The sequence below is a fragment of the Lontra canadensis genome, unplaced genomic scaffold (assembly GCF_010015895.1).
Source record: "Lontra canadensis isolate GAN:19392208 unplaced genomic scaffold, GSC_riverotter_1.0 scaffold24, whole genome shotgun sequence".
Lineage (NCBI taxonomy): Eukaryota > Metazoa > Chordata > Mammalia > Carnivora > Mustelidae > Lontra > Lontra canadensis.
Genome location: NW_022631018.1, coordinates 3720109 through 3747185, shown reverse-complemented (window position 1 = coordinate 3747185; position 27077 = coordinate 3720109). Strand labels below are relative to the sequence as shown.

At 41.9% G+C, this 27077-nt stretch overlaps 1 protein-coding gene across 1 annotated transcript in view; it reads left to right on the top strand.

The window, feature by feature from the left end:
• Positions 1-27077, top strand: part of CUNH1orf21 (chromosome unknown C1orf21 homolog) — a 140435-nt gene that overhangs the window by 15887 nt on the left and 97471 nt on the right. The window contains exon 2 of the mRNA XM_032862650.1: positions 21296-21390. Within this exon, the coding sequence (XP_032718541.1) occupies positions 21296-21390 (95 nt within the window). The remainder of the gene's footprint in view (positions 1-21295; positions 21391-27077) is intronic.

The window sequence follows — 27077 nt, the reverse complement described above, 5'->3', positions numbered from 1 at the left end:
GTGACTCTTAACTTCCGCTCAGGTCATGATCTTAGGGTTGTGAGGTCGAGCCCTGCATCAGGCTCCACACTCAGCACGGAGTCTGCTTAAGATTCTCTCTTTCCGGGCGCCTGGGTGGCTCAGTGGATTAAGCCTCTGCCTTCGACTCAGCTCATGATCCCAGGGTTCTGGGATCGAGCCCCACATTGGGCTCTCTGCTCAGCAGGGAGCCTGCTTCCCCACCCCCACCAGCCTGCCTCTCTGCCTACTTGTGATCTCTGTCTGTCAAATAAATAAATAAAATCTTAAAAAAAAAAAAAAAAAGATCCCCCCCGCCCTTTCTGTTCCCTCTGCCCCTCTTCCCTGCTGGTGGTTTCTCTTTCACTTTCTGATAGATAGATAGACAGACAGACAGACAGACGGCTAGTTTAAAAAACAGAAGAGAAATGAGCAGGATGATGTGAGAGTTGACCGATGACCAGCTTGAAGTGGAGCCATCCTGACCCGATGTGTGTTCTCAGTTCCTGTCAGGTTTTCTACTGTAATTCTTCACAGTCGCAGCTTCTCCTAGAGAGCGTAGTGGGCGTCACACTGCGTAAGCCTTCATTAAAACAAAAACAAAACAAGTGGCTGCAGATTAGTAAAGCCCAGTGCTGAGAGGGGCTGCTGACTTAGCGGCAGGGGACCTCGGGTGCCTTTGGATTCTGCTGCAGAGTAATGGCTACAAGGTGACCTGTGAGGTTCTTTCTCTGTCTTGGGAGTGAGTGTGTTGAACTTAGGTGATCCTGTAGGCGTGCTGAACTAATGTTCAAAGGTTCCATTCTACTAGCTTCCCAGACTATGGTCATGTAACTCTGTGCTCTTGGTTTCTCTTAAGCCGTGGGGTCATTGAAAAGATTATACATGATATTTTTTTATGCTTTTTTTTTTTTTTTAAAGCAAAACAGTGGGGCTGGTAGTGTTCACAGCTACCAGCTTTGTGGTCCCAGGTTGGCCAAGGTGTTGATTACTTTGTGATATCATTTTTTTTTTCTTCTGAAAAATTAGAAACAAGAATGACGACTATCTTCTGTAGCTTCAAGGCCTTTCTGCGAGCTAGAAGGTGAGAAGGTGGAAGTGTGGGGTACTGTCCTGCTTCATCCTGGCGGGCTGGTTTTCTGTTATCTTTCATCCAGAGATGCTGGCTTGCATTGATGTTGTGGGGCTGCTAGTCAGTGTGACATTCATGCTGCTGACTTTCCGTTTTCAAGTGTTGTTGGAATAGTGGGTGACATCCATGGGTTCTGTTATTTGAAAGGAATAATGAAATATTTGATAGACGATAGTCTGAAGTAAAATTTAGGCAAACAGAACATTTAATTTCTCAGGTTGCTGACTTTGACAAAGACTATTCTACTGTAAGCTGGTCACTTTCAGAGGATGGTTTTGTTTATTAACTTACATAGGACTCTGTTGCTTCTGCTGGATTTTAAAAGGGTAAGAGAAAGTCAAAACTCACCAAAGCCAAATTCTAAAGGAAAACAAAGATAAAATCTTGGGACTCCTTAACCGACTGCTTAGTTGGTTAAGCAACTGCTTTGGGCTCGGGTCATGATCCCAGAGTCCTGGGATCAAGTCCTGTACCAGGTGCCCTGCTCAGCAGGGAGCCTGCTTCTCCCTCGGCCTGCTGCTCCCCCTGCTTTTGCTCTCTCTCTGACAAATAAATTTTAAAAATCTTAAAAATTAAAGAGATGAAAGTCTCGTGGCCATAATATTAAATATATACATAAATAATATTCCACTAACATAATTAATAGTACATTTGAAAAATGGTCTTTGATGGTGTTTAAAAGGTGCCATAAAGTTTCTTAGCCAGAAAAGCCGTTGCTGGGGAAAGGAATGGGTGGAGAGGGAGGCTGCGTGGGACGCGATGTGTGCAGTTCACTTGCTTAGAAATAATAGTCCGTGCTTACGTTATTATGTAAACGATATTTACATTTCCATTTAAAACACAGTTCAAAAGCTGTGTGCATGGCTATTAAGACTGGAAGTCAGAAGAGTAAGGGCAAATGGAAAAACCAGAGCACTGTAAGAGCAATCTTTGAAACTGATGAAATTTTCAAATTGTGAGACAGGGCCACACTGGTACAGATCTCTCTTTGGATTAAGTTTCATTTCCATTTTGGAAACCACATGCACAACAAGCTGAATTGCATTTAAATTCCCTTCTAGCTACACATACCCATGCTTCACTGTATAAATGTCATCGTTGACTTTGATCCTTGACCAAAGAAGATATCATCCAATGATATGTGAAATAGTATTTTATTTTTAATGTTGCATCAACATTTTGGCATTTTTCATGACTGCTTTACATCTGGTTGCCTTCTCCTACTCAAGAATTCTTTTTTTATTTAAATGTGTTTAGACCTTGGGGCACCTGGGTGGCTTAGTCAGTTAAGCATCTGCCTTCAGCTCAGGTCATGATCCCAGAGTCCTGGGATTGAGCCCTGTGTCAGGGCTCCCTGCTTAGTTGGGAGTCTGCTTTTCCCTCTCCCCCTGCCCCTGCCCTCACTTGTGCTCTCTCTTGCTCTCTCTCAAATAAATAAATAAATCTTCTTTTTTAAAAAAAACCTTGAGGGTTTTTTGTTGTTGTTGTTGTTGTTTTTTAAGATTTTACTTATTTGTTGGACAGACAGACACAGCAAGAGAGGGAACACAGGAAGCGGGGGCGGCAGGCAGAGGGAGAAACAGGCTTCCCACCGAGCAGGGAGCCCGATGCAGGGCTCAATCCCAGGGCCCTGGGATCATGACCCGAGCCAAAGGCAGACACCCAACAACTGAGCTACCGGGCGCCCCTAGACCCTGAGTTTTGACCAAGGCTTTCTTCCTTTGTTCTTTGGCTGTTTCCCCTAATGTAATTGCTCAATTCCCAAGTGTTGAAATGAAAAACAATGTGCTTTTACTCCGATGGAACTCTGAAAATCAGTTACTCATTTCAGAGATATTTATTGATCCATTGCTATAAACTGGCTTTTCCTAGGGGATATAACGTCGTGAGCCAGTAACCACCCACATTTGGCTCCCATCTTAGGGAGTGACACAGACGCTAAGCAGAGAGACAGATAATACCCGGTCAGATGGGGATACGTGCAATGAAAAAATAAAGGGACAGAGAGTGACGGGTGGCTATTTTAAATGCATAGGTCAGAGAAGGTTTGTCCGAGTCGTTGACCTTTTGAGCAGAGACCTGCAGTAAGGGAGCAAAAGCCACAGGAACACCCAGGAACAAAGTGGTTGAGGCAGAGGAACAGTAGGGCCAAATCCCTGCGAGGGAGCCTGTGGGAGGGTTCCAGGGAAAAGCCTGAGTGAGGTCTTCATGCCAGGAGCATGATGGCTGATCACCTCATTCTGTGTTGCCCTGTAGCTCAGGTATAGATTCCAAACTCTATTCTAAATGTAATAGAAGCCAGGAGAGGATTGAGGGAGTTAGGGAGTGATACAGTCCGACTTTGGGCTTAATCTAAAGGCTTAATCTGGCCGCCATGTTGGGCATAGACTATACAAGGCAAGAGAGGAAGCAGGTGATGGTTAGAGGCGGGGTCAGGCAGGAGGGGATGGTGGTGTGGACTGGGGAGGTGTCAGTGGAGGTGGTGATGTGGACACATTCCGGGTACATTCAGGGGATGATGAAATGTGGTCTTTATTAGAGCACGTCTCGTCTGCAGGTTTCTCAGTGAGGGAGCGGGAGTGCTGGGTGGGATTATGTACAATAGAGGCTCCCGTAAGTGGTTCAAGCAAGGCAAGGTTTATAGGTTCTGAAGCAAAGACTGTTCTGAGATTTAGCAACATGGTATTGTACAAGTAAAGACTTTTGCAAGATAGGGTCTGTAAGGGATAAAATGCCCCGGGTTCTGTTCTCTGGTGATGGTGCTTGGCTGTAAGTAGGTGTGGGGCATGGCCCAGGTAAAGAGAGTCACTTCAGGACTCTGAAAGCTCCGGGGTGAGTTGCTTCTTCTTTTGAGCATTTCATCGGCTCTGATAGAAACCAGCATGTTTCATTTCAGTCAGCCTAACTGTGAAGGGATCTTCAGACAGGACTTGTTTTTTTCATTTTTAGCAAGTGGGTTAAAGGCTACAGGTCCCTGAGGAGGCAGTGTCTGCTCTCACCTCCCTTCCCTTGATTGCCGTTCTCCCCCTGGCCCCCAACGCTGACCCTTATTCCTGCCCTCTTTGTTCCTCGTGGAACTCTGAGGTCTAGTTTCTTCTTTCCCTGCTCTGAGCTGTGGTCCATGCTCCTGTTCTCTTTGCTTCAGATGTATCCACCATCCCCATTCAGTTATCTTTCCCATCTCCCCGGAACAGGAGTGGCATCCTATGAGGCATGAAAACAGATACGTACACACAAATAAAACAGATACACACAAATAAAACATACCAAACCCCCAGATAATTTTCCGTTGGGATCTCTTTTCCAGTTTGCACTGTTACCTTTTAAGGAACGAATGCTATCAGCACCCTCCCTCCTCGTCCTGCCCAGCCCCCCACCACCTCCGTCACCTTGTAACAGCATCCCTATGCTTCGAGGTACTCCACAAAAGCTACTCTTTTGTGCTCATCAGAATCTTCCAGAAGAAAAAAGTCAACTGTGAAAAGATGTGGTAAATGTGTAAATGTCACTCTTTGCAGAAAGTTGGGCTTGGGGGGGACGGGGGCTTGATTTAACTCCACAGATTGTGGAGAGAGGAGAAGTTGACCAAAAGTGGAAGAAGAAATTAGATGGCCAACTGGATGGGGTAGAAAAGGGAGGAGGTAAGAGAGGGATGATTAGAGTAGATTTGGTAAGCCAAGGTCAGAGCTACCCAGAGAGCATTCTGAGAAAATAAGTGAGTAACCTCTAGCTTGTCCCCAAGGTAAGAGGAGAGCGGAAGTCCTAGTCCAGGACAGATTTCAAGACCCAAAACCCACCTTAGAGTGGGGGATGTGGCTCATTCCATAGGGAACAGATGTCCCAGATGGTGATCAAGGTTGTTTCTGGAAACTGCCGTGGCGGGCGTGTGAAAGGCCATGGAGCCATAATTACTCCTTGATTGGCTGCAAGGCCTGTTTGAACTACACGTGCTGCTTCAGATGCGACCCAAAGTAAAACGAACCTTGAACCACGTCAGGTCTTACATTATTACTTGAAAATCTTTGAACTCTGAGATTTTACCAAACTTAGGCCTTTGAGTCCAAGCAACATCGCAGAAAGCTAGCTGAAAGAAAGTGGTACGAATGTGCTGAAAACCTATGGCTATTTTGTGCCTCTCTGTGAGCTGGCCTCCCAAATTCTCCTTTGTGTGTATAAAAATGTGTGGGCCTTTCATACTTCTCTACGTTAAAAATGTCTGTTTTAAGTCATCCAAAGTCTTAGAAATTAGAGCAGTTCTTTTTTTTTGGTCACGTTTTTTCTCGGCATTATTTATGTGTAATTGACTTGTAGCATTGTATAAATTGAAGGCTTACAACCTGATGATTTGGTACACATGTATATTGGAAAGTGGTTAAGCAATAAGGTCAGTTAACATGTCTGTCTGTGACCTCACATAATTACTGTTTTTTGTGTATGTGGTGAGAGCACTTAAGATTTACTCCCTTAGCAACTGTCAAGTATATAATACAGCATTGTTAACTATAGTCACCATTCTGTACCGTATATCCCCAGAACTTCTTTATCTTATGACCAAAAGTGGTACCCTTTGACCTAGAGCTCCCCATTTCCCCCACCCTCCCCCAGCTACTACCAACCACCCTTCTACTCTATTTCTGTGAGTTTAAAATTTTTAGATCTGCATATAAGTGATATCATCCATATTTGACTTTCTCTAACTTATTTCACTTAGCATAATGCCCTCAGGATCTATGCGGGTTGTCACAAATGTTAGGATTTCCTTCTTTCTCACAACTGAGTAATATTTCAGTGTGGGGTGTGTGTGAGTGTGTGTGTGTGTGTGTGACATTTTCTTTCACCATTACTTTGTCAGTGGACATGTAGGTTGTTCCCATACCTTGGCTCTTGTGAATAGTGCTGCAGTGAACACGGGTGTACAGATAGCTCTTCAGGATTCTGATTTCCTTTCCTTTAGATATACACCCAGAAGTGGGAGTTCTAGATCATATGAGAGTTCTAATTTTTTTATTTTTTCAGGAACCGCCATACTGCTTTTCATAGTAGCCGCACCAATTAACATTCCCACCCACAGTGCACGAGGGTTCTGTTTTTTCCTCCAGCCTCATCAACACTTGCTATTTCTTGTCTTTTTGATAATTGCCATTCTGACATGTATCAGATGACACAGCGGGGTTTTTTGTTGTGTTTTGTCTTGTTTGCTTCTATACATCCCTCTTGAGGAGCCAAAATGGAATGTCAGCTTTAAGAAGTTTTGCGATCCTGATACACATTTATTTTTTTTATTTTTAAAGATTTTATTTATTTATTTGGCAGACAGAGATCACAAGTAGGCAGAGAGGCAGGCAGAGAGAGTGGGGGGGAAGCAGACTCCCTGTCGAGCAGAGAGCCCGATGTGGGGCTCGATCCTAGGACCCTGAGATCATGACCTGGGCCCAAGGCAGAGGCTTAACCCACTGAACCACCCAGGCGCCCCCTGATACACATTTAAATACCTTACATGTAGATGGTGGGTGAGAGTCCCTGAGGACCATCTTTCCATCAGTTCTAGTCTTTGGGCTCTCACTACAAGAGACTGCCTGGCCACTGTCACTCAAGTTAGTCGATTTGAATTTAATTGAACCCCTCAGATGCCCTTATGAATGAGTCGTCATCCCTTCTCCCCGAAAGATAAATAATCAAAACGCCCACTGTCTTTCACAAACCTATTGAGCAGAACGGGTTACTAAAATAGGCTCGTGCAGACGAAATGGGCTGCGGAAGACGGTGTGATCTTATTTGCTGCGCCGCTTGCCATTACACTGTCCTCGAGCATGCTGTTCCCCTCACCCAGACACATTATTCCTCGAGCTGTCGGAGCCCACATTCCTCTTTGAAAGGAAGATAACTTGGCGATTCATAGCAGCTGAAAATGATCTTTTGTTTTATGTGAATGAAGAGATCTACAGACTTGTCAAAGAGGAGAAGCGCTAGAGTCCTTGTGTCCCTTCTGTGCGTGTTTGAGCGCCCTCCCTAAACACTCCACGGCCTTTCTCCATGAGTGTGTGCATTTCTTTCATGAGATCGCTGCCGTGAAAGGCAGGTCATGAATATTTTTCCGAAGTAGAGAGGCTACACTATTTTATCACACATTGTATTTTAGCTTTCCATTTTCAAAATGCAGTGGCAGTGCTTACAAACTTGGGAATGACTTTAACTGGAAATGACTCTATCCAGGCTCCTCTGTTCTTGTTAATGATTTTGCTGACACTCATGGTTGTCTAAGCCAGACTGAGTCAGGCCCCTGAAAGCCAGCTTCATTTCAGAGACGTATTAAAAGAAACATTAAAGATCATCGAAAAGCAAGTTACGTTTTTACTGAATAATCTCAAAAAGTCACAAGGCATTGCCATTCATGAACCACAGCACAGCATACTGAAGTCTACGGCCATAAGTCTTTAGCTCTCGGGTGACTTTGTCTCCCTTTTAGCCCCTCAGAAAATCTCCCTCTTTCCCTGTCTCATCTTCCACAAAACTCTCCCTTCCAGCCGGGCCCCCCTGAGCTCTCCTGTGCCTGGCCTTAACAATTCTCTTATTAACCCTCCCCCTTCTGGTGTGAACCCGGCCTGCTGCCACTCTCCCACCAGCCTCCTCACCCCTTTGCCATACTGCAGCCCAGAATCACACAAGCAGGTCTGGCCTCATTGCAGTTCCTCAGTAAGGCGTCTCGGCAGTGGGTGCTGGAGGCTCGAATGCTAATACCGCTTTCTGTGCTGGTTATTATCTGGGAATCTTTTCCTTAACAGAAATCCACGTAAGTCGGAACCCAACGAAAGGAATGAAGTCGAATGGACATTAAAATGCACTTCTTCCTTACACATACCCACGCATGTGCACACACACACACACACACACACAGAGCCACCGGACAAATTGTTCAGTGGTTTAGCTGGCTGTGGCCGGCACCCATTAAATGGGAGAGTTTCTGGAATGGTCGTTGGAATTCCTCATCCTGAAGAGCCATCCTGCAAATTCATGACCATTGATCTTGGACGTAGTGAGGAGCTGACTGCAAATGAATCAGCAGAAATTTACTGCCAGCCCTAGAAAAACAACTCACATTTCAGGTCCTTCTGAGAACAGTGGAATTTTATCAACTGCATAAACAGCGGAGGGCGTGTGAGCCGCTCTGTTCGTTACCTCTTCGGAAGTATTTGTTGCTGCCTTATAGTTTACCCTAACAGTTTACTGTTTGCGTGACTTTCAGCCTTATTTTATGATAATATAGTTTTTAATGACTGACTTGAAAAGGCTTATCTTAGGGGTGCCTGAATCTTCCACTCAGACAGAGAGTACGCGGTGTGGAAACATGTAATAGTTCTCTATACAAAAAGGATTTCTCTTTTTCTCAGAAATTCACTTTACTATACATTTGTGGGAGAGTTGAATGAGAGCATGGGGTGTGAATCAGATGGGCTGAGTTCAAGACCTGGGCCCGTCCCACCACTCACTAGGTCATTCATCGAGGTGAATGATTGCTCTGTCCTCAGTTTTCCTTTTTTAGTATGATAGAGACATTAATGACTCTACTTCCTAGAGCCCTTGTGAGTATTAAATGGGTTGTCGTATGTCAGGTTTTCAGAACTGGATCTGGAACATTAAAAGAGCTCTGTAAATGGTAGCTCTCCTTTCTTCTTCTCTAATCCCTCCACCTCGTCTTCTCTTTTTTCCCCCCTCTCCCTCCGCCTCCTCCTCTGTCTTACTCCAGTGACAGGAGAGGTCCTTGATTTATTCCTTGGTCTTAATGATCATGTATCAGAGTTGTAGTTGTATGGCAGAAGCCTTCACATTAAATTATCTCTCAAAACACAAGTTTTTGTGAAGACATTGCAGTAATTACATATTGGAGAAAAGCTCAGTTTTCCGCTGTTAAATACAGTGGTGGTCAAATCACCATTTTCACAAAGGTTTCATGTAGCTCTTACTTTGGATGGCATATTAGTTCCTAACTTTAAGAGCACAGGGATGCTATCTTCCACTGATAAGAGTTTCCAGAGACCTGACAAGGGAGGGGCTAGCATTTTCCCTGATGTTACTTTCCAAGGTTAGATGTCTTTGTAACTTTTATTCATATCTCCGTGATTTACACATTTATCCAAGTTCTGTCTGAATCCATTCATACTTTATGCCTATATCATCTCCCCAAATAATATTTACTGTAAATAATTATTTAATAATTTAAATTTTAATTAAATTTATTTAAATATTTAAATAATTAGGTAAATAATTATTTACTGTGCTTTGTGGTTTAAAAAAAAAAAAACAAAACCAAAAATAACTGACTTGGTGGTTAAGACCCTGGCCCTCAGCTCAGACTAACCTGGATTTGAACGAGCGTTGCCACTAGACCAGCCAATCAAAGACTGATCTCTGCATCTGCAGAAAGGGAGCATGATTCCTGCCTCATAGAGCTGACATGAGGATTAAGTCAGCAGAAGAGAGCATAGATGACTGGGCAGACTTTTATCACGAATGTTAATCTAAGATAACAGGAGGCCGGTGGAGAATAGCAGAGAGGAATTCACGGGCCTCCAACTTTTCAAGAGTCCCTTTTCAAGGCCTCGGTGGCTGGAGATCCAGTACTAGGGAAAAGTCAGAGCAGGGCTCTTGAGAAACTTGGTATTTGTTGTCAGAACAACCACTCATGCCCTCCTCTCTGAAAGCAATTCTGGATCTTCCTCGACCACTCATTCTTTTTCTTGATTGGAAATTATTACTGGGTGGTGTAGAAATTACCCCCCGCCCCATTCGAAAGCCTCAGTGTGCATATGCATTCATAAAGGAATCCGGGCTCGATTTGGATCTGGTTGTGTGTCTTTTGTGGGAACTTGTCAGGAGATGGATGTCCAGGTGCCCTTAATGACTGGATAATAGTTCCTGATCACTGAGTAATGAACCCCAAATGAATGAGGAAAATGTATTGTCTGGCCCCTGAAATGATTATATGATTTGGGAATGGGGCCTGCAGGTGGCGTGTTAATTATTAAAGGTGCTATAGTGAGAGAGGCTTTATCACCCTTTTATCCTTGCAGCAGTGGGCGCCCCTCATCCTGTCCTCTCAAAGACATGGACAAGACCTAAGAATGCTATGAGACCACAAGCAACCCATGCACACATCCCAGCACACATAGTTCACTAAGAGAGGTACCCTGCTTCCATGGCACGCAGCTGGGAAGTCACAAAGGCAGGGCTGGAAGAGAAAGGCCTTTTGAAACCAGTGCTCCATCTGGAAGAATCTGTTGTCCTCTTGAAGGGGAAGGAGCTGGCATCAGAGTCAGTGGCATTCTTTTTTGCCCCAGGAGAGATTATACATCCCCCATCTCAACCACTCCCTATTCTTAGTGTTACAATACTTTCCCGTCCCCAGTTGAAGGTATACCTGTTGGGGGAGACAGGAAACACATTCTGGCATATGTGGTGCCCCACCAGCACCCCATCAGCTGAATCCACTCCCTTACTACTCTCTGTGAATTCTCTCTCTGGCTCTTTCCCTGTCTTACTTACATGTTCTTCCTAACCTTCCTCGACCAACTGGCCCATTTTAAGATGTACATTCATTCTTCCTTTGCTGCAGCTTCTTTCAGAGAGAAGCAGAAAGCCTTGGATTAAGGTGGTTGGAGTCTTTCCAGAAGAGATGGTTAAGGACAGTCCAAAGGACAGACAGTTGACCTGGTGGCCTCAGTGCTGGGCACTGGGGCAGCGAGTCCACCACCATTCAATTCAGAATAGAGGCTGACTCTTCAGTGGGACTTGCATATCAGGTCTTCCTGGAGGGTTCTATCAGCTCTTCTCTTAACATTATTGTGCCCCCCTGGAATTCTTCATGTCGGCCATATTGAATTGCTTGTAGTTCCCATTTGCCTCACTGGACCTCTGTACTCCCTGGCCTGTTGCCTGAACTTGTCCTTCCTCCCGACACTAGTGCTCCTCAGGACTCCACTGAGATACATCACCTCCTCCAAGGCTTTCCCCAGCCTTCCTTAGCGGGTCTCACCCTTTTATCTCCTTTTTATCACAACCACCCAATACATGTCCTTCTCATAGATATAGAGACTGTGTCCTTCCTTCCCTGTTTTCCAGTGTCTTCCTCATCCACTCCTCCAGAAGAGGCTGTGAGCTCTTCAGAACAGGGACACTTTCTCCTCCTAGACATAACGCCCAGTACTGAACAGTATATTCTCTGGCAGATCGTAGGTGCCCAGTAAATATGCTGAAAGAAAGAAACACAGAAAAGCAGAACAAGATACTCCCATACTTGACTCAAAGACAGAAAGCAGCTAGTTCCTTCCACTTTCTCATGTCCAAACTAAAATCAAGGGTGTTTTTGCCCAGACCGTATTGGGCCAGGAGTGTGTCCTAAATAGGTTTAGTTTTCAAAGAGCTCATAGCAGTCAGTAAAAAAAATATATAACTCCAATAAGAAAAAAAGGGCAACAGATAGAAGCGATGCTTTGCATAGACGGAAGTACAAATGACTGATATCGACACATGGAAAAATGCTCGGTGTCCTCAAACTAAAATAAAAACTAGGTGCCACTTCCACCCTTCAATTCATGGCCTATTTTTGGAAAGGATAGTACCCTTTATGGACGAGGGTGCTGAAATGAGTTTTGCACCACTAAAGCCAGACTAAATGGAATCAGCACCTCCCAAGGCCTTTTCTCTCTGGTTTTCAAATACAAGCAAGCATTAGGTTTCACTGGAGAATAAGGATGCAGTAGTCATAGGAGAATTGCTCTTTGTGACATTAACATGTGGGGATTTTGAAATCATGGGAGATATGTACAAATATGTACAATGTTCCTACTTCCCCTAGTAGAAATCCCCTGGGCCAGACCTCTCCATGACTATTCTCCACACATAAAGTCTAAACATTTAATTTTCTTGCTTGTTCCTTTTGAACAACTTCTATTTTTAGATCATTAGCACATAATGTGTCAAACAATCTTAATTTGAAATCACTTTCCCTTTATTAGGTGGATTTGAAAAGAACTGAGAGTGTTTTCTATTAAATGTACCAAAGCCTTGTTTTGAAATGTTCAAAACATTTAGAATGGGCAGTTTATAATTACCTTAGAAATTGCTTAATAATAACAAGTACATTGGAGAGGGCAAAATCACTTTCTACAAGCAAGGTACAGTAATTATCACTAAGGAACCGCCTGACTTAGAGAATTGATAATGGTCTATGAGCACTTTCAACCTGGTCTCTGGCTTGCCTAAGATTGTTCCAGATTTAGAATCAGCCCTGGTGAGGAATGGCCGAGTGAATGGGGTCAGCCTGTGCGTGCTGAGGAATGTGCTTCGGATAGGATAGGAGAGGGGCGCTCAGAGCATGAGCCTTCCCCTCCAGACAGCTGGTTCTCCTTGGCACTCCCAGCTATATCCATAACCCCTGCATTGCTTGTCACAGAACCTAGCACCCAGCAGCTTCTTAGATATACCCAGTACGAGCTCTCAAGAGGGGGAGGGTTTAGAAGTGCAGGAGGGTTAGCTATGCTGAAGTCATCAAAGTTTTCACTCTGCTCTGCTCTGTAATGCCTCCATAACAAAATTCTGTTCAATCCAGCAGATATCAGGCCCCGACCCGCTGCTGCAAAAATAAGAAACACAAAATGTGTTGTAAGATGAGGATGACAGGAGGTGTGAGGCAAGTTCAGAAGCAGAGCGCAGTGATATACAAGCATGCTTCATTTCATTTTATCGTGCTTTATTGCACTTTGCACTTTGCAGATACCGCCTTTTTTTTTTTTTTAAACAAATCAAAGGTCTGTGGCAACCCTACATCCAGTAAGTCTGTTGGCACCATTTTCCAAAAGCATTTGCTCACTTTGTGTCTCTGGGTCACATTCTGGTAATTCTTGGAATATTTCAAACTTTTTCATTATTATTATTATGCTTGTCATGATGAGCTGTGATCAGTGATCTTGATGTTACTATTTGTCATTGTTTGGGGCACCATAGGCCACACCCGTGTACGATGGGGATGTCATTGGTAAATGCTGTGTGTATTCTGACTGCTTTATTGACCAGCTGTTCCCCCACGTCCCTCCCCGTCCCTGAGCCTCCCTAGCCCCTGAGACACAATATTGAAATTGGGGCAGTGGATATCCCAACAATGGCCTCCAAGTCTTTGAGTGTAAGGAAGAGTCACATGTTTCTCATTTGAAATTAAACACTGAAAGTGCTTAAGCTTAGGAGGAGGGCACGTCAAGAAACAAGATAGGTTGGAAGCCAGGCCTCTTGCACCAAGTAATAGCCACATCGTGAATGCAAAGGAAAGGTTCTTGAAGGAAATTAAAATTGCTGTACTCCGGGGAACACACAAATGATCAGTGAAGCAGCCTTATTGTTGCGATGGAGGAAGTTGGAGTGGTTTACATAGAAGATCCAAGCAGCCACAGCATTCCCTTAAGCCAAAGCTTAATCCAGAGCAAGACCCTAACTCTCTTCCATTCTATGAAGACTGAGGAAGCTGCAGAAGAAAAGTCGAAAGCTAACAGAAGTTAGTTCATGAAGTGAGGCGTAAGGAGAGAAGCCGCCTTCATAACAAAAGTGCAGGAGGAAGCCACAGGCACTGATGGTAAAGCTGTACCAAGTTATCCAGAAGACCTAGCTGAGATAATCAATGAAGGTGGCTACGCGATACAACAGATTTCCAGTGTAGATGTGACAGCCTTCTGGGTGCCAGCTAGCACGTTCATAGCTAGAGAGGAGAAGTCAGTTCCTGCCTTCAAAGCTTCCAAGACAGGCTGACTCTCTTGCTAGGGACTCATGCAGCTGGTGACTTGAACTTGAAGCCAGTGCTCATTTCACATTCCGAAAATCCTTGGCTCTTAAGAATTATGTTAAATATACTCAGCCCATGCTCTAGAAATGGAACAACAAATCTTGGATGACAAGCACATCTGTTTATAACATGTTTACTATTTTAAGCCCATTGTTGAGATCTGCTCAGGAAAAAAAAAGTTCTTGTTTTTGTTTTCAAAATATTAGCACTCATTGCCGTTATACCTGCTCACCCAGGAGCTCTAGTGGAGACATAAAATGAGACGAATGTTGTTTTTATGTCAGCTAACACATCCATTCTGCAGCCTGTGGATCAAGGAGCAATTTTGACTTTCAAGTCTTGTCACTTAAGGAATACATTTCATAGGGCTGTAACTCCCATAGAGAGATGATTTTTCTGATCTGGAAAAAGTAAGCTGAAAGCCTTCCGGAAAGGATTCTCCATTCTAGATGCCATTAAGAGCATATGTGATTCATGGGAAGAGGTCTAAATGCCAACAGGAACAGGATATCGGAAAAAGTGATTGCAGTCCTCATGGATGACTTAGAAAGGGGCTTAAGACTTCAAAGGAGGAAATGACTGCAGATGTAGTGAAATAGCAAGAGAACTAAAATTCGAAATGGAACCTTAAGGTGGGACTGAATTACTACAATCTCATGATCAAAGTTGAGTGGCTAAGGAGCTGCTTACTATGAATGAGCAAAGAAAGTGTTTTCTTGAGAAGGAATCTACTCCTGGTGAAGATGCTATGAAGCCTGTTGAAATGACAACAAAAGATAGATGGATGGATGGATGGATTCATAGACTGGTACATAGATATATAGATGGGAGGAAGAGTGGATGGATAGATAGATAGACACATACATACATGGATGGATGGATGGATAGATGGATAGATAGATACATTTATACATGGATGGATAGATGGATGGACACATAGGTGAATGGATGGATGATTAGATAGACACAACATAGGTGGATGGATGGTTGGATAGATGTGTGGATAGGTAGAATATTACGTAGCTTTAGTTGACAAAGTAACAGCAGTGTTGGAGAGGATCGACTCTGATTTTGAAAGAAGTTCTACTTGTGTATAAAATGCTGTCAAGCAGCATTGCATGCTACAGAGAAAATGTTTCATGAAAGGAAGTTTCCTTTGAGGTGGCAGTCTTCTCTGCTGTCTTATTTTCAGAAATTGCCTGAGCTAACCCAGAGTTCAGCAGCCACCACCCCAATCAGTCAGCAGCCATCAACATCGAGTTCCACTCATAAAAAGTTTATGACTTGCTAAAAGCTCAGATGATGGTTAGCATTTTTTAGCAATGAAGTATTTTTATTTTTATTTATTATTTTTCAAAAGTCAATACATATTTTAGGAATTTTACATGTAATTCCTTCCACTGCCAATCACATAGTGCCTCCAAAGTCAGAATCATAATCTCCAAAGTAGCCCTTTTACAAAGAACGTTTGTTCAGTCCAGATTTGTCACGTTTAGTCAATCCAGTTCTTTTGGTTGGACTTCCTTGACTTCCACCCAAATATGGACCTCACCTGTAATCTTTGGGATCCAGTTTCTTTATGGTAGGGCCCTTGAAGTCAAATTGCAAGAAATACATTGATTGCTATTTTGGCAAATGATCTAAACTTATTCGTCCTTAATTGTTTCTAATATTGAAAAATTGTGTTGCTTCCACTCTACTGCATGAGCCCAGCAGAAGGTGTTACAGGTAGCAATAAAGTATTTCTAAGTTTAAGGTATGTACATTGGATTTTTTAGACCTAATGCTATTGTGTACTTAATAGACTATCATATAGTATAAACAATCTCTATATCTCGTGGGGAACTGAAACATTTATTTGACTTACTTTATTGAATATTTGCTTTATGGCAGTCGTCTGGAACTGAACCCACATTATGTCTGTGATGTGCCTGTATAGTTCAGGCGCATTTTTAGCAATGTGCTAACATATAGTAACATATATTTAGCTAACATATATTGAGTATTTACTATAGACAAGGCACTGTTTTACATGACACCCTCAATGTCACATTGAGGCCATCCATAAACCAAAAATGGACTTGAAAGCAGTTTCACACCCACTGCATTTGGATGCAAAAAAAATGCAAAGAAGGGGATTTTTTTTTTTTTTTCTCCATTTAGAGATGCTTTTTCTTCCTTGGAAAATCTAGCAGGAAAAAAAAAAAAATGTAACCCTGAGACAAACAGGACTGAAGCATTCACTGATGAGGGGAAATAGTTATTCATGTATGAACTAAAGTCGGCTCTCTCCTTTTTTCTCTCTTTTTTAAAGACTTTATTAAACACCTTCTGTGTGCCAGACAGTTTGAGTAACAACACAGGCACACAGTCCACATTATGCACTGTCCCTGATGAACCCCTGAGAAAGACCAGGGCTTAGCACCCAGCGGACAGTACATGCTGTTTGTTGAGTGGAACCACTGGAAGCAGGTGCCACGGGTGAGCTGGAGTCTCCCGAAGTGAGAAGACATGTCTTCCCACGGCACTTGACCCACAGATCCATCTTTGGTTTGTAGTTTCAGAGAGTCCTCCCTCTTTGTCCTTCCAGAAAAGGGTTTTCCTTCTACAGTTGCTTGTTTGTAGAGCCGCCTCTACTTTTCTGGCTCGAAAACAGTCATTATGCCTGTTCTTAGTTGGGATCTCACTTGTTCGCTCTTGGCCCTCAAGGTAGGCTACACCGAGGTGGTGCCAATGGCAACTGTTGAATGAGGACATAAGGGAAGGAAGAAGGGTGCCATTTTGTTGTACCCCTGGTTTCACTTAAATAGTGGTCACTTTTCTTTTCTCAGTCATAGAAGTTGTTTATTATTCTTTCAAAGTTATTCTAACTGAAGTAATACGGTACTTTAGTAAGTATTTTGATTAAAGTAATACAGGTGCATGGCTGAAAAAACTCTGAAGCCTTATTATAGATGATAAATGGATCATAAATCCCCTTCTCACTTCCTCTCTCTTCATTTGTTAATGCAGTTAAGTCACAACTTTTGGTTTAATTAATTAGTGATGTTTGTATTATACCTTTTCTTTTTGTATCTTGATGGATTTTGTACATTAGGAATAATATTCCCTGCAGAACCAGCAGAGCTTTCGAAAGCAGCAGCTAACATATATTGAGTATTTACTATAGACAAGGCACTGTTTTCATGTATTAATTCGTGTGACTCTGTGTGTGAGATTAGGTACTGTAGATATTCCCAATTTACCAATGAAGAAATCAGGGCACAGAAAAGATGAGTAACTTGCCCAGGGTTGTATGGCTAGGCATTCCAGCTCTAGAAGCCAAGCTTTTAGCCATTATGAATACTTGCTTCTTGAAAACTCCTACCAAGTAAGGAAACAAAGATCTTAAGCAAGAATTTGAAGTTGTACCGGGATTTTAAGGCTCAAATTTAGTTAGCTTGGGAGACAGGCTATTCAATGGGAGAAACCCCAGAAGAACAAGTGTATGCTATAAGGTTAGTATGGTTGTTTTCTTTCCAATGGCTTATGTTTATAAATACTTCTTGCAATATCTTTCCCAAGCTCTCATGTTCTCCTGAGCATATCATAATTGTCTACCAGAGAATCTTCATGCAAATTCTGAGCAATCCAGAGCATTCAGTTAAGATGCCCTGATGTTGGACATTCTTAATATGAGGACATTAACACGGACATTAACACAGAATTTTTGAAATTGGAACAGTCCTGGAAAACAAATTTATTACCACATATGTGTCATTAATCAAAAGAAGACTGGGAAAGAAGGTATGAAAGCAGATGCAAATTTCACCATTTTAGCAAACAACTCTAAGATCCCTTCTTGCTAGAGAGAATAGCATATAAGGCATTCTGCCTTTCTTCCTTCCCCATCTAATGTATACATCTGTGAAAACTGTTAACTTTTTTTTTTTTAAATAATTCTGGCATTATAAACTCACTCCAGCACTTCTCTCCATCTAACAGCTTCATCTGAAAGCCCGTTGCCTTGATTATAAAGGTAACCTTATGACAAAACTTGAGAGAATTAGGATAGGGCCAGTGAGTTGCTGATGATGGAAGAATTGACAGGATCCAGAAAATGGGGTGAGTCCATACTGCCTAAAGCATGTGCAGCCGACTGATCCCTTCCTAGCTCTAAAAGCTCTAATACTGTACACACACACACACACACACACACTATATATATATATATATATATATATATATATATATATATATATACTGTACATCAAAATGAAGCCCACAGATTTGGTGGGAAACTGTATCTTCATGCCAGAGCCATCGCAAAAACAATCCGGCCCCTCTCTGATGTAGGATGGGGAATAAATGCTAAAAATATCACCAATGCATTGCTTTTACCGCAGAATTATTTTGACTAGCACAGCTTGTGACTGTTTACATAGAGAGAAGGGGGAGCGGGTTCGGAACGGGGTGTCAGCCTCCTGTTCCTGATGTGCATTTTAATAGGCCACCTGACAAGATCAACAGGAAGAAAAGAAAAATTGTGAACAGGTGTGAGGGAGCCAGAGGAAGATGGTCCTGCCTCTCCCTCCTCTTAATCAAGTTGGCACATTGTTCTGATGCCAGGACGCTCTGGCTTCTACCGGTGGCTGTGCTAATTGCCTCAAGTGTGGGGCTTGATGAAGGGGGCCCAGAGTCCCACACTGGCTCCCCTGTGCCTTAAACAAAGGAAAACGGGATTTGTGCCTGGCTGGTGCGCTGTCAGAACCCGAGACGCTCCATCCGTCCGCACTGAGGCTTTCTGGCGAGTGCTGTTCCTGACGGCTGCATCACCATGGAAATGTGTGACACATTTGTTGATGAGTTGTCTGTTTCCAGATGGACATCTTCATTCCCAGCCTCTGAGAAATGTAACAGACCCCCCCTTTTTTTTTAAAGTATTTGCTTTGTACAAATTGTGGTTTATTGAAGGGTCTTGTTGGCTTTTTTGTTGTTCTTTTATACCACAATGGATTTTGTGCAGTGTGTTGTGTAAGTAATAATGATAGGTCTGGCTTTGTAGTCGTGGCTGTTTGTTTTTTCTTTCTTTGTGTTCCGCATCGGCCAGCCAGCCGTGGTTGTTAAGGACACGCTAAAACCTATCCTCTTTCTGAATTGATGATGATTCTGCCTTGATGTTTAAAAAAAAAAAAGCCTGTATTTGGGGTAATGCTGCTTTGAAAGTCATGTTGCCAGCGGGTTTCCCATTTCATTGAAGAAATATATTAGGAAAATATTAATAGGTTGTCTACTACTTTCAATTCACTTGCGTTCCCTGGAGGGTAAAAAAGCAAATGAAGACTGAATGTTGCTGGATGGCCCAGAGAGTGTGGACTGTGGGCCATGGCTTAGTGGGTGAAGGGAAAGGGACAAGGCAAGGGTCGCTCTTCTCCAGGACAGACCCTTGGCCATGAGGTGGGCAAAGTACCATCTTTCAGAAAGTTCTGTTTAGGTCCTAAAATGTCGTGCTTTCCTTGTGCTATCAGCTGGGGGGTAGGATCCTACAGACAGTCCTAGAAATCCACTGAAATTAGGTTTAAAAACTATATACGTGTGTGTATAATTTATATGTAAATAGAGACCAGAAGTAATTAAGATCACAATTTAGTCCAGTGAAATGTTAGTATTTATCCAAGTGAACCATGGTTTATAAATATTAATGCCCCAAATTGAAGTTAGGGAGGCTCATCTCTAGCTTTTTTTTTTTTTTAACCTTTATTTTTATCTCTGTGTAATTATATTGGAGGCATAATTTATCGATGTCTTTTTTTTTTTTGTAATTAACAAGTGCTTTTCTAACTTCTGAGTAAGTAATCCTTAATTAAATGTGTCCATTTTGTTCATTTACTTTCATTTTTTTCCGCTTAAAGCCAAATTGGAATGTGAAATTCTTCTGTGTTGTGACTGTGGATCGGAGCTCACCGATTAACTAGTTAATACGTTTAGGACTCCGTATTCCTGAAGGGCTCATTACTGTAACCTCACACTGGTCTTCCTAATTTCTTCAGAAAGAAGCAGAATCAATAACTACCTTGAATTGTCAGGTGGAAAAAAATAATTGGCTTAGCCATGAATACAGAATCTTTATTCAGATACAAGCAAACGTACTACTTTCCTAAGGATGATCATTTTGAGAAACATTTGAACAGTACAATTACTTGGGGAAATGTTACTTTAGCAGACCTCTTGGGGGAAGGAGGTAGTGTGTTGAGGGTTATTACATTACAACTTCCTGGACTGAAATGCAGACTGCCTTGGCGATAAACGTCTGTCTTTCAGGTAGACCATCATGGGCATTATTCCATGACTACGCTAGGCAACCGTCAGTTTGTTGACTGGTGGCATTTTCCGCTTGCACAATTTCTGTGATTTTTCCAACAAATTAAAGATGACTCGAAGTCACACCTATTTGGACCTTAGGGTTCCCAAGTCATTTCCTGTTGACGGGAATCTGACAGAAGCGTCATCGTCATTCCCAGACTGCTGCCCTGGAGAAGAACTGTAGCTGTATGTTCTCCAGAGTTTGTCCTGTGCTATATATATATATACTCCTCTGAGATTTATTGTACTCTCTCTGGCTGTTGGGAAGTCAAGATCCCATTACCTAGAGGCCCACGACCTCTCCAGTCTGCAGTGATATACCTGTGAGCTCCCTTAAATCCTGTGGCTCTTCATGCCTCTGACTGTACAGAGATTAAAGTGTGTGTGCGTGTGTGTGTGCGTGCGTGCACACACATATGCACACATATGTGTGCAGTGTATGAAGTGATTGCAGACTGCTCTACGTTTAATATGGGGATCACAAGTAGGAAAATTTCAGTCCTCTATTTTTGGTATCTATTTTTTGGTCAATTAAACTCTTTAGTCTTAAGCAATATTTCGTTTTTGCAAAAGAGGGAAATTAAGGTGTGTGTGTATTGCTGAAAGTTGCTGCCACAGGCATTTTGAACTAATGTTCTCATGGAGAAGAAACTTCCTTAGACCATTATGTGAAATGCCCTATTATGTGTCGGTTCCAGATATTCTTTAAAGGCAGAATAACTTCTCTTTCCTCTGCTGCCCTTTGCTCTCTGTGAAGGGACCAGGCATTGCCGTGTTCATTAGCTGCCTTCATGGTGCCGGGCTCTTTCCAATGGGCAGAGGACAGCACCTTCTAGAAAGAGGCTGGTTAAGCGTCTTCTGGATTGTTTCAAATGAACCACATCGAAGGCTGCAGGGAAAGGGCTCTGACAAATTACGCTCCTGGGGGCTTTTCTCAGTGACACTTTTCTACTGTTGTGAAAAAGTTATAAAATGTCTTTTCTTTTTTTGGTGCTCAGACGAGTATAGGATCAAACCGGTGGAAGAGGTCAAGTACATGAAAAATGGGGCAGAAGAGGAGCAGAAAATAGCAGCCAGGAACCAAGAAAACTTGGTAAGATTGCATTTCTCATATAACAATGAATTTTGGTGACACCATTGTAATAAAATCTGCACTGCCTGTTTCAGCTGTAACTTACACACCGGCACAAGATTTCTTGAAAATGCTGTTGCTATTTATAGCTTGCCTGGAAGCCACTCCATCACTCCTGTATCCTGTTTGTTCCTGAATAAGCCCTTTTTTAATCTCGATAGAGAACACTCCAGGGGGAAATATGGTAAAATTATTAGCATCTTAAAATGGTTAACTGTGAAGGAAAAGGCGTGAAGTAGGATTGAGATTTATTGCGGGGAGGACTCATATATTTTTCTTTTTCTCCACCTCTTCCACTCTTAGAATGAACAGCTAAGCTTCATTACTCAGGACACGGAGTGTTGTGGATAGAGTTGTCTTGGAGAGGAAAAGGATGTACTTTTAAGATAGGTCTCTACCATACTTGCATAATGTCCATTTCGGAGAGCAGGTCATCAATCCCCTGGATAGAGATTTCTGTAACTACTGTGATAACAAATTAATGTTGGAAGCAAGTAAAGTGAAAGTTATTTTGAAACAAACTTCTTTCTCAGTTTAATTCCAGTATTAAAATATGCTGTCCCTGAAGTTTCAAATATGTTGGAAGATATTACAAAATTATGAGGTCATAATGAATTACACTGAAGGCACCTAAGAAATAGTGCTTTAGAAGTTTCACATTTAATGGTACAATTCTTCTCTAAAATCTGAAACAAAATTAACCTAAATTACAAAACTGACTGACATTCTCTTAGCTTCTCTCTCTCTCTTTCTTCGTAAGTTATAGGCTGAGATCTCTCATCAGTTTTTTAATCTGAGCCTGGTTGGCCGTAATTTCTATTTTATACCACTTGATCTGTCACTCTGTCCAGCTCTGAATTTCATTTTCTAATTTACCTTCATAAATACAAATCCCATCTTGTCATTACTTTCTCCACATATCAAACCTAATGCTTAAAATAAAAATCTAAAAAAAAAAAAAATAAAAGTCTCTACCAAAATAGCACTTCACCTTCACAGTGTTAAGGGTATTGGGGCTTTTGGGTGAATGTGAGAGCTGCGGTGGTCTGAAACAAAGTTTTCTCATGCGACTCAGTAGATGTTATTAAAACTTAATGTTCCATCTCTGTGAAAACGTTTAGTTAATGCCGTTTTTGCTGATTTCTTAAAAAACGTTACAAACTGTTATGAATTTGCATTTATGCAGTTGTGTTAGAGCAACATGGTTTTTGCATTTGATTTGGGGGTTAGTTATTTGCTCTGTTTTTCATGTTTGAGTGGATGTATTTTTAAGAAGCTTGAAACGTCGTAAGGTGTTTTCTCTTGACTTAAACTCCTTTTTCCATTATGTGCTTTGTTTTTGTTTTTGTGATTTCTGCTACAGCAGAGGGAGAGGGCTGGTGCTCATGAGTATTTCAGGCTGTCATTTTCCATGATACGTTATTGAATATAACGGGCTAATTCTTTTCTCCTCTGTTCTTCTCTGAACATCTGATCTACACCTTGAAATACTGAAGTCACTAACAACTGAGTACTTTAGATCATTATGAAAGAGTGGAAATACTCTGTAATAAAATTTTGCTTCATAAATGGGATTTGGATCTTAACGTATTGCTTGAGTCACAGAAATTCATCATACATATGGTCTGTTTTTAACATTAGCACTTAGAGCTAGAAAACAGTAGCTACGACTAACAGTGGAAGTTACTGTGATCTGACTTTTTATATTCATTTTTTCTAACTTTGAGCGGATAAATAAATGACCCAAGGAGTTGAAGCCTCAACTGGTATTTTTCTGCTTCATTTTACTAAAGATCAGACTTTGTCCTTGCTTCATATAATTTCAGCTAGAGTTAATAAATCTCATCTTTAATATTTCCATTGGAGGTTGAAGAGACACTGGTGATCAGGCTGGCAGTGGTATTCCTTGGATCTAACACTGGAGTCCATCCCTGATTAGCATACTTGTATCTCCGAAACACTAAGGGAAGCAACGACTTATATCTTACAGTGTGCGACTTTTCCCTCAATGTGCCCTCATTGTATTTACAGCCGTTACTTTTTCCTTCTCTCCAGTTTCGCAGTCTCTCAGCTCCTTGGTGCTAATATATTCTTTTCCAGCACTTGGCCAAAATTGGCACAAGTGCTTTTCTATGCAGACTGAATGAAAATTCAAAAAGAGAGACATTTCTGGTGTTTTTTTTTTTTAACTTGTAGACTATCTGTGACAACACTCACACCCCTTGTCTGCCAACCAATCAGAGTCCAGACCACCAACATGAGTTTTTGAGTGTGTAAAGACTTGCATGGAGAAGGGGGAGTAAGTGGTTTTCTTTGATTTTGAGCTTTCTAGATAGCTTTCCAAAATTAAATGATTATTCAGTAGTCTGCTAGTATGTTATCTTTGTCATCTCTTCTGTCCTTTGGGAAGCATAGTCGAGTATGGACCTGGCGTGTTGTTTGAGAAAAAACAAATAGGTCTCTTAAATTTGAGGCTTACATTGAGGTAGATGAAATAGATGTCACAATTCTTTATTTTTCCATCCATTAAAATAATCTAAAAGACAAGAAGTTCTTGTTTTTACTATTTTTAGAAGCTTTCTTTTTTCTTTTAACTCAGACTGTTAAAATTAAGCGGCTCAGTAAACTCAGTCCAGATAGGGTGCCATGATGTTGACAACCATGGGCTCTGGAGGCAGAAACTGCCTGAGTTCAAATCTCAGCTCTGCCACTTGCTCAGTGTGGGATCAAGTTACTTCACTTCCCTGCACCTCTTGCCCATCAAGTGGGGGAAAGGCAGGGCCTCGTGGTACTGGGGGGCGAGGACTACATGAGATGGGCATTGTAGGGCTTGGAGTACAAAGTCTGGCACATGATAAGCACCTAGTATGAGTTAGGCATTATCATATAAAACTAAAGAAAAATAATGTTAGGGTCAGTGTTTCTTTCCTTTTTCTTTTGTGTTAATTGGTGAGAGATTTCTAAGTGAATATTTTAGGTTAATGCCAGTATTACATGTATTTTGAAAAATTTTGCTCTGGAACTGGGAAGTTATTTAAATAAATATGTTTCAATCACCTGTTATGTATAAGGCCCTTAGTTGTATCAAGAGACACAGCAATACTTAAAGTCACTGTCCTCAAAGAGCTTACAGCAAAGTTTAGAGAACAGTTCAGCTCCAACAAATATTTGATTGATTGCCTGTAGGTACAAGGCTCTGTACTAGACTCTGCCAAAAACACAAAATAAGGAAACTACTGACCCTTACCTTAAGGTACTTTATGGCAGTACACAAGGTAAATACCAAAGGACTATAAATAAAACAGGATTAAATGCATCAAGCAAACAAGATTGATTCCAAGAAGGCAATACGAAGTGCTGCTAATATCAAAGGAGGCAGCCATCCTGTCTGTTGGGGTGTCTGGACCTACTTCACGAAACAGCTGGTGTTTGTGGTCGGCCTCGAAGGATAGAATGAGGAAGGCTGGCCCAGGCACAAGTGACAGAGATGGAAAATGCAAGGTGTATTTAATGAAAAGTGTGTAGTCCTGTTTGATTGGGGAGTACAAGGGAAGAGGAGAAGGTGTCAGTAGGACAGCAGTGGGACATTACAACCAAAATGTAAATGGCGTATTATGTAAAGCCTTCAAGTCTAGCGGAGAGGTCTGAGTGAATTCCATGGATCGTAGGGAACTTGGAAGGTTTCAAGCAAAGAATGAGAGCATGAATCAGGAAAGTTTATGAGGCAGCAGTGTGTGTCGTATGAATTGGAGACCATTTATGATAGCTTTTGTAAGAGACAGAGAGCCTGAAGCAAGATGGTGGCCAAGAGAACAGAAAAGATTTGGACAAAGTTGCAGTAGAAGCAACAAGAGTTAACAGCTAATATTACAGACGTTAAAGGAAGGCAGAGGAATCGGAAGATCATAGTAATGCCCGTGCCAGCGGAGGGAAGAGGACTGGTGGATGTGAGAATAAATAATGACCCCAAATGAAATGGGAAAATCACTTAGGAAGATAAGGTGTGATGAAAATACAAGATGTTGTTTCCTTCCCTCCCTTTCATTTCATTCACCCTTAAAAAATATCACAGGGTAGTCCATGAGAGAGAAAGTGAAGCCACTGATCACACAGAAATGTCATGAGTCCAGTAAAGAAAGCCTGTACAGCCTGGGTCCTTAGACTCTAGGGTTTGGAGGACTCAGGTGCATCAGGCATGAATCTCACCTGAGAAAGCTCACTCTCCAGTAGCAGACCGAAGGCATGTGACCTGAATGACCATAAAAATCCAAGGCACACTGAATGCAGAGGTTGGTTTTGAGTAAGCCAAGCTGTAGGAACTTGCAGAACATCCGTGTGGGGGAATCTAGCAAAGGACAAAAATGAGGGTGTGGAGCTAGGGAGCATCGCCTGGGACGTGTTGGGTGTTCGTTGTGTTTTTGTTTGCTGGAATGGGTGGATGAGTGAGTGGACAGCAGTAGCTGGACCTCTGAGTGACAGCAGTTGGCACCGCTTAGTTCCTCAGGAGTGTTCAGATCTCCAATTGCTCAAGCCCTTTGGCCACCATTTCTATGGACGGAGGAGATTATGCTGCTTCTTTGAGGTTGATGAATCCTTTATGGGTCAGTCCTTTGTGTATCCTCAGTGCAAAGATGTGCATTTGTTCCAATTTTCATCATTGTTAGACATCTGTATATTCCACTTTACTTCTCTCAGACTTTAATTCCTTCTTCAGGAAGGTGATGTGAAATTGTTGCGTTGGCTTTGATCAGATAGAGCTATATCTCAGTCGAGAGCCGACCTTCGTTGTTTCTAGCTTTATCATTTTGGTCCAACATCTAAAACTTCTGAACTTTGACTTCCTCATCTGGGGCCTGGTAAGAGCAAAACAATTGACATATTAGAAGAAACATCAAAAAATATGTTTAGAATCTTAGCAAAGACCTAGAAAATGAATAGCAAAAGCTAAGAAAGAAAAGTAGTGTATTTCATTAGATTAAAATTAAATGCTTCTGTGAAACAGAATAACTACAAAAAAGTAGTTAATAGATAGGCAACAGACTGGGAGAAAATATTTATGACCTCTAAAAGCCAAAAGGTTAATCAATATGAGGTTTTTAAAGAACACTTATAAATAATTAAGAAAAAGATAATCCACGAGAAAAGCAGGTACATGAAATGAACAGAAACAGATGGTTCGCAGTAGAGGATATTGGGCAATAAGCATATGAAAAGATGTTCCACATCACTGGTACAATAGACACTCTCTATCCAACTTGCTGCATAAGAAGATTCTCATAAATCCCTCTCCAAAAGACACTGACTGCCACCCACGGCGTGCTCGCTCGATTGGCTCTTGGGCTACTGTCTACAACACCTCTGTGCCTGTGTTCCCGCAGTTAAATGTGTTTTCTAAGAGCCCGTATGATGGTTCCCAAATCTGTTTATACTGGTTGAATGTCATTGTAATTATGTAATTTATTAAGTAATATGTAAACCACTGAAACACAAGTGTGGAAAGAAGAGCTGTTTCATTGAAAATTAAATTAAATGCTTTAGAAAGTCTTGATGAAGGCACATACTAAAAAGCTTGCTGTTAAATTAAATTCTGCACTCAGATTATTTCACAACATCTTTACTTTCTCACTTCAGTTAGGAAACCAAACCAG